Source organism: Heterodontus francisci, chromosome 26 (assembly GCF_036365525.1).
Source record: "Heterodontus francisci isolate sHetFra1 chromosome 26, sHetFra1.hap1, whole genome shotgun sequence".
Lineage (NCBI taxonomy): Eukaryota > Metazoa > Chordata > Chondrichthyes > Heterodontiformes > Heterodontidae > Heterodontus > Heterodontus francisci.
In genome coordinates this window covers 33,457,690-33,470,687 of record NC_090396.1, presented here as the reverse complement: position 1 = coordinate 33,470,687, position 12,998 = coordinate 33,457,690, and the positions used below count along the sequence as shown (strand labels likewise).

Sequence of the window (12,998 nt, the reverse complement as noted above, 5' to 3'; positions counted from 1 at the left end):
GAGAGCAGGAGACTGTTTGTGCATGTACGCAGCTTGGAGTGCTCTGATGACGTCAGCAGGCCACTGCATTGTCAGGAGTCAATTTGCACATGAAAAAGGTTGGACATCCCTGTTTTAAACCTTAACACAAAAGAAACATGATGCAGATGCTGGAAATCAAAATAAAAGCATAAAATGCTGGTAAGACTTAGCAGGTCAGGCATCATCTGTGGAGAGAGAAACAGTTAACATTTCAGATCGATGACCTTTTAACAGAACTCTGGCCAGGATCCCTAAACTCACTTAATGCACCAACTGGCACAAACATGTTGGGTCCCAATTAAACATCATGGAGCAAACATTGAGTCCATGTCATGAGTCCAGCCCACAACATTTGCCTTGTAAGGGCTGGACCACAAGACCTGGTGCAACTGGGTTTCTGCCTTTTTCCAGCACAGCCCTCCAAGGAATTATAAGTCCATCATTTTCAAGATTGTAATTTGACAAACCCTTAGGTACAAATGGCTCTCAGCTCCTTACAAATGTTCTTGTATACCTTAAAATATTTCTAACACATTTATTAATTGTTTACAATATTTTAAATTATATATGCCATATATGCGGGACAGTACCTGTCTTCCGACGTTCTCCTGAAAAGCAGCCTGAGGTAAAAGTATTAGAAAAATAATTGATATAACAACGTATCAATGAAGTCATAATAAACATTAGTTTATTCTGGAAATGTACACCTCAGTATTTTACAAACAGAATTATACATTTCTTATGATAAGCAATCTAAACAATAATAAGTCTATCACGTTGAAGAATCTTGTTAGTAAACTAGTCCCACCAATTGACATGGGGACAATACAATGAGTAAATTATGTCACCATAAACGGGAACTGCAATAAACTTCAGAGAAGTTAGACATTACAGCCTAGACTTTCCTCACCTGTACTGCCTAATCTGACTTGTCTGGAAGAGGTGAACCTATGGAGGGATACCAGGAAGATCAGACTGCAATAGATTCTCTATGCCCATTTATTGGTACCCGCATCTGCAGATGGAGGTGAAAGTACCTCTGACAGATTCTTAATGCTGGTGGAGACTCCTATTCCTGAAGGAAGCTTGGAGATAACAGCTCTGCTACTAAGATATGTGGATACCTAAACTAACGATAATGTTTGGGTGCTTTTGAGGAAGTATCAATCACAATAAATCCTGCTTCCAGTAGCACTGCACAAAATAAACGTACCAATGAGATTAAAAGTAACTGTTACTTGATTGGCTGCACCCGGGTTGCAACCACCCACTTCTTCAGGCCCTGATATTTATCAAGGACTACGGGCAACCGTCTTCGCAGGGCGTGCGTCAACAGAGAGGCAGATGCTATTCAATACTATCTGATGTGAAGACATCCGCAGTTACCATTCAGCATAGGGGTGGCACTTGCAGTGACAGTAGTGATGAGCTGTGGCCTGAAACCTGCGTGCACTTACTTCTGCGTATGCTGCAATGCTGATTTAGGTGGATGATACCATGGTGAGGCACAGAGAACAAACACCTAATGCACCACCTCTGCAACTTTAGAAGCCATCAAACAGGAGGCTGGATGACTCTGTCACTTGCGCCTTCAATTTCCATGTGCAAACCTTGCGGCAGTATAAAACTTATGATATTCAAATTTTGCTTTGAATAAAATGTTATCAGAAAACATCATTGTACAATTATATTAAGTGTCCCCTTTCCTATTGGCCTATAATACACAGATGACACAAGTAATTAAAAATATAAACAGGGTCACACTTAGATGGCAAGCAAAACATTCAAACTCTCAAGTACACCTTTGCTTAAAAATAGACTACTTCCATTCAAAAGTTTCTATGACATTAATGGACTAAACAAGTTGTAATTTAGGCACATGAGTAATTACACTCCCATAATATGATCAGTCTTTTGCCTGGTGTTTCTATTTGGTATTAGTCTCTACATAATGGCCTATACATATATGCTTACCAAAGCACCGAGAAAAAAACCAAACTTTTTTCAAACTTGTCCTTACCTCATTCAACTGCATTCAGCATATATGTATTTGAGCTTGTGTTGTAAAATTTATGATATTTTCTTCCCTTTTGTTTACTGATCAGTTTTATTCATTTTCTACCATTTCCTCTTTGGTTCCCTCACTTCCTCTACTCTATCATAGTTTGCATTCATTCATGTTCACTCAATCTGTCTGCCTATCTGTCCCTTCACGACCTTCATAATCTGGATCCTGCTCTCTCAGTCAGAACTATGGAATACCACTGGGAGGTGAAACTGACGCTGCCTTTTCTCCCATGTAGAATCAGCCTATTCTTCCATATAAACAATAGGGAGGTAAATTGAGCAGCCTCACATTCTCCTGTATTTTGGAGTCAAAATCCTGTAACATACAAGAATCCCTGTCGCGATGGGAGCACTGAAACTATGCAATCCAGAACATTTCGGGAAATGATTTCAATAAATTTTACAACTACAGCCTGATGTATAATTGCAGATATGTACAGACATATACTCATTAAGTAATCATTTAAAACTGAAACAGGTGCTAAAGTTGGCTATGATTCATGCTTTTTCAAGCATTATCTATAGCAACTGGGGCAATCAGAAGAAAGAATTGTGGTTTAGGAAATGAGTTTCGTTAAGGTGGAGCTGAAACTACACCAGGCACCAGTGGATTAACAGGATAAACTTGACCTGCAGTATTGTACCAGAAGAAGAAAAGTACAAAATTAAATCCACATTTCAGAAGGAATTGTACTGAATTAAACAAGTAAGACAAATTAAACATTTGTTATGGTACATAAATAAATTCTGGGAAAGCTCAAGTAAACTTGATGTTTCCTATTTAACACTGCATTCTCCACTCCTGCTTTTATTAAGCAGCTACAGAATGCCCAAAAAAGTTAATTGACAGTATTCTGTGGTGAAATTATTCTCATTTGTAAAAGATGTGGCCATATGAAATTTCTCTGGGTGCTCCAACGAATCCATTTAAAGTGACTGAAATATGCTTCTTGTAAAACAGGTTAGATTACACTATGTAGAGGAAGATAGTAAGCCAGTGTGAGACAAGTGGGCTGAACATAGAGATCTGTTTAGAACCTCTGCAATGAATAGTTCATTAGATCTTATTAGAAATCAGCCATCACCAGCTGTTTTCTGTAACATTACTTAGCCTTAAAATTATTTCAAAACGTTTTGTTTCTTCAAAATGACCTGCTTCAAAAACCAACTGGTGCGTGATTTGATGCAGTGAATTCTCTGAATGGGGAAATGCTCTCGGTTTTGTGATATCACTCAAATGACAGCTTGATCCATAAAGCCAGTAAAACCTATTCCATGTCATATTACTACAATGTTGCCAATTATATTCCATATTCTAGTCTAACATTAGGTTATATTAATATAAAATATTATTACTATCAGAGACATGGTTGATGGAAGGGCAGGACTGGCAGCTCGATATTCCAGGGTATAGAATCTTTAGGTGTGACGAGTTGGTTGGGGGGGGGGGGGGGGGGGTGTAAAAGAGGAGGTGGCATTGCACTATTGATCCAGGAGTCAATTACTACAGTAAAAAGGTATGATATCTTAGAAAGTTCCTCAAATGAGGCCATATGGGTAGAACTTAAAAACAAACAGGGGGCAAACATTTTTCTGGGAGTCTACTACAGGTCTCCAAACAGTCAGGGAGAGATAGAGGAGCAGATATGTAGGCAAATCTCAGAGAGGTGCAATAATAGTAGGGGAATTCAACTCCCTGAATATTAACTGGGATAGTCTTAGTGCAAAAGGCTTAAAGGGGGCGGAATTCTTCAAGTGCATATAGGAGAGCTTTTTGAGCCAGCACGTAGAAAGGCCTACAAGAAAAGGGGCGGTACTGGACCTAATCCTAGGGAATGAAGCCGGACAAGTGGTAGAAGTGTCAGTGGGGGAGCATTTCGGGGATAGTGACCATAATGCTAAGATTTAAGGTAGTTATGGAAAAGGACAAAGATGGACCGGATATTAAGGTACTGAATAGGGGGAAGGCCGATTTCAATATGATAAAACAGGATCTGGCCAAAGTGGACTGGGAGCAGCTACTTGTCGGAAAGTCTACATCAAATCAGTGGGAGTAATTCAAAAAGGAAATAGTGAGAGTTCAGGGCCAATATGTTCCCACAAAGGTGAAGGGTAGGGCCATCAAATCCAGGGAACCCTCGATGTCAAGGGATATAGAGGATTGGATAAGGGAAAAAAAAAAGAGGCTTATGGCAGATTCAGAGGGCTGAAAACAGCGGAGGTCCCAGAGGAGTATAGAAAGTGCAGGGGGTACTTAGAAAAGTAATTAGGAGTGCGAAGAGCGGGCATGAAAAAACAATGGCGGGCAAGATAAAGGAAAATCCCAAGGCGTTTTATAAGTACAGTAAGGGAAAGAGGATAACCAGGGAAAGAGTAGGGCCCATTAGGGACCAAAGTGGCAACCTGTGTGTGGAGCTGGAGCACAGAGGTGAGGTTTTAAATGATTACATTTCATCTGTGCTCACAATGGAGAAGGACGATGTAGGTGTAGAGATCAGAGAGAGGGATTGTGATATACTCGAACAAATTAGCATTGAAAGGAAAAGGTATTAGTAGTTTTAGCAGGCTTAAGTGGATAAATCCCCAGGCCCAGATGAGATTTTACCCAGGCTGTTATGTGGGAGACAGCAGGGGCTCTGACACAAATTTTCAAATCCTCTCTGGCCACAGGACAGGTGCCAGAGGACTGGAGGACAGTGAATGTGGAACCATTATTCAAGATGGGATAAACCAGGTAATTACAAGCCAGTGAGACTATCAGTGGTAGGGAAACTACTGGAAAAAATTCTGAGGGACAGGATTAATCTCCACTTGGAGAGGCAGTGATTAATCACGGATAGTCAGCATGGCTTTGTCAGGGGGAGATCATGTCTAACAAACTTGATTGAATTCTTCGAGGAGGTGACTAGATGTGTAGATGAGGGTAAAGCAGTTGATGTATTCTACATGGACTTCAGTAAGGCTTTTGATAAGGTCCCACATGGGAGAATGGTCAAGAAGGTAAGAGCCCACGGGATCCAGGACAATTTGGATCCAGACTGGCTTAGTGGCAGAGGGTGATGGTTAAGGGTTGTTTTTGCAATTGTAAACCAGTGACCAGTGGTGTACCACAGTGATCAGTGCTGGGACCCTTGCAGTTTAAAGTGTACATTAATGATTTAGACGTGAATATAGGAGGTATGATCAGTAGGTTCGCAAATGACACGAAAATTGGTGGTGTCGTAAATAGTGAGGAGGAAAGCCTTAGATTACAGGACGATATAGATGGGCTGGTAAGATGGGCAGAGCAGTGGCAAATGAAATTTAATGCTGAGAAGTGTGAGGTGATGCATTTTGGGAGGACTAACAAGGCAAGAGAATACACAATGGATGATAGGGCCCTAGGTAGTAGAGGGACCTTGGTGTATTTGTCCTTAGATCACTGAAGGCAGCAGCATAGGTAGATAAGCTGGTTAGGAAGGCACATGGGATACTTGCCCTTATTAGCCGAGGCATGCGGTGGCACAGTGGCGCAGTGGTTAGCACCACAGCCTCACAGCTCCAGGTACCCGGGTTCGATTCTGGGTACTGCCTGTGCAGAGTTTGCAAGTTCTCCCTGTGACCGCGTGGGTTTTCACCGGGTGCTCCGGTTTCCTCCCACAGCCAAAGACTTGCAGGTGATAGGTAAATTGGCTTTGTAAATTGCCCCTAGTGTAGGTAGGTGGTAGGGAATATCGGATTACTGTAGGGTTAGCATAAATGGGTGGTTGTTGGTCGGCACAGACTCGGTGGGCCGAAGGGCCTGTTTCAGTGCTGTATCTCTAAAATAAAGTTAAAAAAATAAGAGCAGGGAGGTTATGATGGAGCTGTATAAAATGCTAGTTCGGCCACAGCTGGAGTACTGTGTACAGTTCTGGACACCACACTATAGGAAGGAAGTGATTGCACTGGAGAGGGTACAGAGGAGATTCATCAGGATGTTGCCTGGGCTGGAGCATTTCAGCTATGAAGAGAGACTGGATAGGCTACAGTCGTTTTCCTTAGAGCAGAGAAGGGTGAGGGGGACCTGATTGAGGTATACAAAATTATGAGTGGTACAGATAGGGTAGATAGGAATTAACTTTTTACCTTAGCAGAGGTGTCAATAACCAGGGGGCATAGATTTAAGGTAAGGGGCAGGAGGTTTAGAGGGGATTTGAAGAAAAACTTTTCACCCAGAGGGTGGTTGGAATCTGGAACACACTGCCTGAAGGGGTGGTAGAGATAGGAACCCTCACAACATTTAAGAAGTATTTAGATGAGCACTTGAAACGCCACAGAATACAAGGCTATGGGCCAAGTGCTGGAAAATGGGATTAGAACAGTTAGGTGCTTGATGGCCAGCACGGACACGATAGGCCGAAGATCCCGTTTCTGTCATAGTCATGAAGTTAAATTTACTCAATGTCCTGGCATCCACCGCACTCTGGGGTAGTGAATGCCACAGATTGACGACCCTTTGAGAAAAGTAATTTCTCTTCATCTCTGTTTTAAATCTGCTATCCCTTATCCTAAAACTATGACCTCTCGTTCTAGATTGCCCCACAAGAGGAAATATCCTCTCTATGTCTATTTTGTCAATCCCCTTCATCATTTTATATACCTCAATTAGATCTCCTCTCATTCTTCTAAACTCCAGAAAGTAAATGCCTAAACTGCTCAATCTCTCTTCATAAGACAAGCCCCCCCATCTCTGGAATCAACCTAGTGAACCTCCTCTGAACTGCCTCCAATGCAACTACATCCCTCCTCAAGTAAGGGGACCAAAACGGTACGCAATACTCCAGGTGCGGTCTCACTAATGCCTTGTACAGTTGCAACACTTCCCTACTTTTATTTTCTATTCCTTTAGCAATAAATGCCAAAATTCCATTTGCCTTCCTTATCACCTGCTGTACCTCCAAACTAGTTTTCTGCGATTCATGCACGAGGACACCCAGATCCCTCCACACTGAAGCACTCTGAAGTTTCTCTCCATTTAGATAATAATTTGTCTTTCTATTCTTCCGACCAAAATGGATAACCTCACACTTATCCATGTAAAAATTCATCTGCCAAATTTTGGCCCATTTATCTAATCTATCCCTATCCATTTGTAGATTTCTTATTTCTTTATTGCAACTTACTGTCCCACCTATTTTAGAGTCATCTGCAAATTTGGCTATAGTAGCTTCTATCCCTGCATCCAAGTCATTTATATAGATTGCAAATAGTTGGGGCCCGAGGACCGAACACTGTGGCACCCCAATAGTTACATCTTGCCAACCAGAAAAAGACCCATTTATCCCAACTCTCTATCCAAGCTAATAAATTGCCTCTAACCCCATGTGAACTTACCTTGTATATTAACCTTTTGTGTGGCACCTTATCAAATGCCTTCTGGAAGTCCAGATAAGCTACATCTACAGGATCCCCATTATCCACTTTGTTTGTTACAGCTTCGAAGAACTCTAGCAAATTAGTCAAACATGATTTACCCTTCATAAAACCATGCTGACTCTGCTGGATTGCGTTTTAACTTTCTAAATGTCCTGTTATTACCTCCTTGATAATGGATTCTAACAATTTCCCAACGACAGATGTTAAACTAACTGGTCTATAGTTTCCTACTTTCTGCCTCGCTCCCTTTTTGAATAAGGGCGTTATATTAGCTTTTTTTCCAATCCACTGGAACCTTTCCCGTATCCAGAGAATTTTGGAATATTATAACCAATGCACTATCTCCACTGCCACTTCCTTTAAGACCCTAGGATGTAGGCCATCAGGCCCTGGGGACTTGTCTGCCTTCAATCCCAATAGTTTGCTCAGTACGTTTTCCCTAGTGATGATGATTGTACTAAGTTCCTCCCTTTCTCTAACCTCTGCATTACCTGGTACTATTGGGATGGTACTAGTGTCCTCCATCGTGAAAACTGAAGCAAAATAATGATTTAGTGTCTTGCCCATTTCTGTGTTCCCTTCTATTAACTCCCCAGTCTCATCCGCCAAAGGACCAACATTCACTTTAGCTACTCTCTTCCCTTTTATATACTTATAGAAGCTTTTGCTATCAGTTTTTATATTTTGCGCTAGTTTTCTTTCATAATTTACCTTTGCTCTTTTTATTACTTTTTTAGTAACCCTTTGTTGATCTTTAAAAGTTTCCCAATCTTCCAGCCTGTCGCTGGCCTTTGCAATATGGTATGCCTTAGTTTTTGTCTTTATGTTATCCTTAACCATTGATGTTTTATCCCCCTCCTAGAATCTTTCTTCCTCTCTGGAATATATTTTAGTTGGGATAAATTGAATACCTCCTTAAAAATCTACCACTGTTCATCAACTGTCCTACCTTGCAGTCCTCCTGCCCAGTCCACTAGGGCCAAATCTGTCCTCATGCCTATATAATTACCCTGGTTTAATTCCAGAACGCTCGTGTGGGACTCCAGCTTCTCAGCCTCAAACTGAATTTGAAATTCTAGCATGCTATGAAGCATCATTCATGTTTGCCACTGTAACACAGTTTATGCTAAATACTTACCGAGGCAGCCCTTCGACAGTTCACATTCCGGTCAAATACTGCTGTTATTACCAAGGAACTAACGAAGAGAAATAAAAAAAAAACGTGAATTAGATAATGCCTTTCAAAACACGACAGCCTCTGTTTTTTATACAAAAGCAAAATACTGCAGATGCTGGAACCAAACCAGAGAATGCTGGAAATACTCAGCAGATTAGGCAGCATCTGTGGAGAGAGAAACAGAGTTCACATTTCAGGTTGGGTTTCTGGTTCTGATGAAAGGTCCTGACCTAAAATGTTAACTCTGTTTCTCTATCCAAAGATGCTGCCTGACCTGCTGAGTTTACAGCACTTCCTGTTTCTGTTTTTTGTAGTTAGGGAACAATTATTTCCAGGAACCACATTTTTCAAGAAACATCTAGCAACAAGATAATCAGTTTCAGAGAAAAAAAAGCTTCTCACCAGTATATAATTCTTTCCAAATACACATAGAACCATATAGAAAATATACCTTGGTAACAATACCAACTAATCAGAGGGGTCATGCGGTCACCAGGGTCAACGGTGCTGTTGGTCGTAAAGTCCAGGGGAGGAGGGTCCTGAGAGGGGCATTGTTTCCCAGCTGGGGCCATCCATGGGCCACAGATTGTCCATGGAGGAGGAAGGAACCCCACCTCCACCCTCCAAACCACGCTCAAGTAGGGGCACCTCATTTTATGAGGCGCTCTCTGCACATGAGGGTGGGAGCGGGAGAGGCCCTTAAGTGGCCTTTAACAGGCCTCTTAGGGGCCTCAATTGGCTTGGCAACGAGGTGGCCACAGTCCCTCCATACACCGCGATTCTATGAGCCCCCCGCCTCAGGTTGGCCCATAAAGTCCAGCCAATGTTTCTGTTTGTTTGTCTTACACTGTCATCGCCAGCAATAACATTTGTAAAAGCAAAGTACTGCTGATGCTGGAAATCTGAAGTAAAAACAGAAAATGCTTGAAATGCACAGCAGGTTTGGCAACATCTGTGAAGAGAGAAACAGAGTTAGCGTTTCAGGTCCACGACCTTTCATCAGAACTGGAGAAAGTTAGAGATGGAACAGATTTTAAGCAAATACAGAGAAGAGAAGGTTGAGAACAGATTTGATAGAGGTGTTGAAAATTACGAAGGGTCTGGACAGAGTAAATAGGGAGAAACTGTTCCAGTTGGCAGGAGGGTCGAGAACCAAAAGACATCGATTTAAGATGAGTGGCAAAAGAAGCAACGACGACATGAGGACAAGCTTTTTTTACTCAGCGAGTGGTTAGGATCTGGAATGCACGACTTGAGTATGAGGTGCTGGCAGATTCAATTGTGGCTTTCAAAAGGGAAATGGATAATGATCCGAAGAGAAAACATTTGCAGGGCTATGGGGAAAAAGCAGGGGAGTGGGGTTTGCTGAGTTGCTCTTAGAGAGCCGGCAGAGATACGATGGGCCAAATGGCCTCATTCTTTGATTCTATTACTAATATTTACATGCCACAAAAGATTTCAATTGTGGAATAATATAGTATTGTAGCAAATGCAGTTTTCTGCAGACAAAATCCCAATAATTACATTTTGAAGCACTGCATGGCAAAAAAGAAAGGCACATGGTGCATATGAAGTGAAGGTCAGCATGTATTGTGTGAAGTACAAAGTCCAGAACGGAGGTTAGAACATTGTTACGCAGTTAAGAACGGCTGTGAATAATACACATGTTGTCAAGATTGACAGCGCTCGTTTATTCTTTGAATTGTCCTCCTAAACTGTTAGAAGACCAAATTGGATCTAACTGTGTAATGTTTCCATCAAAACAAAACCCACCAAGATTAATTTGAAATGCAAGGCTTTTTAGATGAATACTGTAACATTTTAATTTTAAGGGCCTACCTAAATATGTAAGACCATAAAGTTGGTTAGCAACCCTAAAACTCTGTCCTTGTCTTTGTTGCCAAACTGGTTGTAAAATCATGAACTTAGCAGTGGGCTGGTTGGCAGCCTAGAGAATTTATCTACCCTCAACGCCATTGTTAACTACTGGGTACTCTTCAGTTGCTTTGCCTAATCCCAGCAGCTCTCAATGTTTTCAGCCCAAACCTATTCAAAAACTTTTTTAAAATATTTTTTATTCATTCGGAGGATGTGGACATTGCTGGATCAGCCAGCATTTATTGCCCATCCCTAACTGCCCTTGAGAAGGTGGTCATATGCTGCCTTCTTGAACCGCTGCAGTCCCTGGAGTGTAGGTACACCAACAGGGTTGTTAGGAAGGGAGCTCCAGGAGTTTAATCTAGTGACGGCGAAGGAATGGCGATATAGTTCCAAATAAGGATGGTGTGTGGCTTGGAGGGGAACTTGCAGGTAGTGGTGTCCCCTTCCATCTGCTGCCCTTGTCCTTCTAGGTGGTAGAGGTCATGGGTTTGGAAGGTGCTGTCGAAGGAGCCTTGGTAAGTTGCTGCAGTGCATCTTGTTAATGATGCACTGCTGTCACTGTGCATTGGTGGTGGAGGGAGTGAATGCTGATGGGGTATCAATCAAGCGCGCTGCTTTGCCCTGGATGGTGTCGAGCTTCTTGAGCGTTGTTGGAGCTGCACTGATCCAGGCAAGTGGACAATATTCCATCATGTTCCTGACTTGTGCCTTGTAGATGGTGGTTTGGCACTGGGGAGACGAGGTGAGATACTCGCTGCAGAATTCCCAGCCTCTAACCTGCTGTTATAGCCACAGTACTTATACAGTTGGTCCAGTTCAGTTTCTAGTCAATGGTGACCCCCCCGGATGTTGATAGTGGGGGATTCAGCGATGGTAATGCCATTGAAAATCAAGGGGAGATGGTTAGATTCTCTCTTGCTTGAGTCTCTTGCATCATCTCAGACATAAATAAACACCATTCACGGTGTTCTGTACTTGAATCAACTATGGAGTAGGAGGAGTGCATTATAAAACACACACAAATGCAGTATTTACAACAGTCAGTATTCTGCAGCAATTAACTATGGCACCTTGTTTATGACACTATAAATGTTTGTTAATGCCGGTCACTGTCATGTATATTAAAAGATAGGTCATTTTCATGTGCAGATCTGAAATGAAACACTTGTTCATGTTGTGTATCAGAAATATGGTGCTTAGTCACATTTCTTCTAGAATAATTAAATGTAAATAATGCTTTTAAATCCACAATAAAAGGACAAATTCACAGAGCTCCAATTGATTTGCTACTGCTTCTCATTTGGGCTGTTGAAAGCAGCAGGAAACATCAACTGGCTGAAAAAAGGCAGATTGGGAAATGCGGGGAACAAAGAGGTCAAGCTAAGAGCATTGTTCCAGCTAACGTTAACCACTCACGAACAGCAATTTACAGATGTATTTTACTTTGCTTCTCTAACTCCACACTGAGAATTATGCCTTACCATATATCAGGATCTTGACACTGGAATCCCAGCAAAAGCTGGGCAGTATTATATCTCTTGGATTCATAAGCATATCTATTGCATAACAGGCTTAAACATGCAGCACCAGATCAGGCTGGATCACAAAAAGGCACATTGAGCATTACTCTATTCTGCCAAAACCATCTCGTCTCCAATTTTAATCATCTCCTTACATGGATCTCCCTGTCCCTTCCACCCATAACTCGAATAATAAAAATGTGAGGAGCTCAGAGACTTCTGGTTACTAAGACTGAGATTGTGTGCTCACCTGCCTAGCTGCAATTCTCCCTTACTTTTCCCCAATAAGCCAAACCTCCCAATGGGCTTCTGCCTACCCTATCCCTGAACCTGCATCTAGTTTCCCTCCCATCTCCCCTCATATCCTATTCAATCTCATATCGACTATAAGACCCACATCCTTCTCTGTTTACCTCATTTATTGGGTGTCAGATGTAGCTTAGAGGCAGCACCATCACCTCTGACTCAGAAGGTTGTGGATTCAAGTCTTGAGCACAACTCTAGGCTGACACTCCAGTGTAGTACTAAGAGACTTCAGCACGGTTGGAGCTGTTTTTGAGTTGAGATTTTAAACCATGTCCCAACTGCCCACGCAGGTAGGTATAAGACAGAGTTGTCCAACATTCAGCCCGTGGGCCAGAATCTGGCCCGCTGAAGGTTTCCATCTGGCTTGCCAGTCCTCTGTGACCGACAGCGGGCTGCCCGTAGTTCTCCAGTACATGTACATCAGGCGGAATGGTAAGCAGGACCTGCATCTGAGGGATGGTGGATGCCTGTCTGTGATTGGTCACTGTCTGACTGACAATGAGCTGCCCGGTCAGGGTAAGCGCTGATTGGCAGTTGGGATTGGGCGACCCTGCTGTTTTCGCCCGGATAATGGATTGGGCAGGAACGGGAGCGAGGAACAGCGGACCATGTGCCGGGAGAAGTGAACC

The 12,998-nt window shown here is 42.4% G+C and overlaps 1 protein-coding gene across 2 annotated transcripts in view; it reads right to left on the bottom strand.

The window, feature by feature from the left end:
* The window catches only part of tbcd (tubulin folding cofactor D), a 370,097-nt gene that overhangs the window by 139,129 nt on the left and 217,970 nt on the right, over positions 1 to 12,998 (bottom strand). For both annotated transcript variants that reach the window (XM_068057991.1, XM_068057992.1), the window contains exons 15-16: positions 8,624 to 8,681; positions 612 to 641 (exon numbers count right to left, since the gene is read on the bottom strand). In XM_068057991.1, coding sequence (XP_067914092.1) covers positions 612 to 641; positions 8,624 to 8,681 — 88 coding nt within the window. The remainder of the gene's footprint in view (positions 1 to 611; positions 642 to 8,623; positions 8,682 to 12,998) is intronic.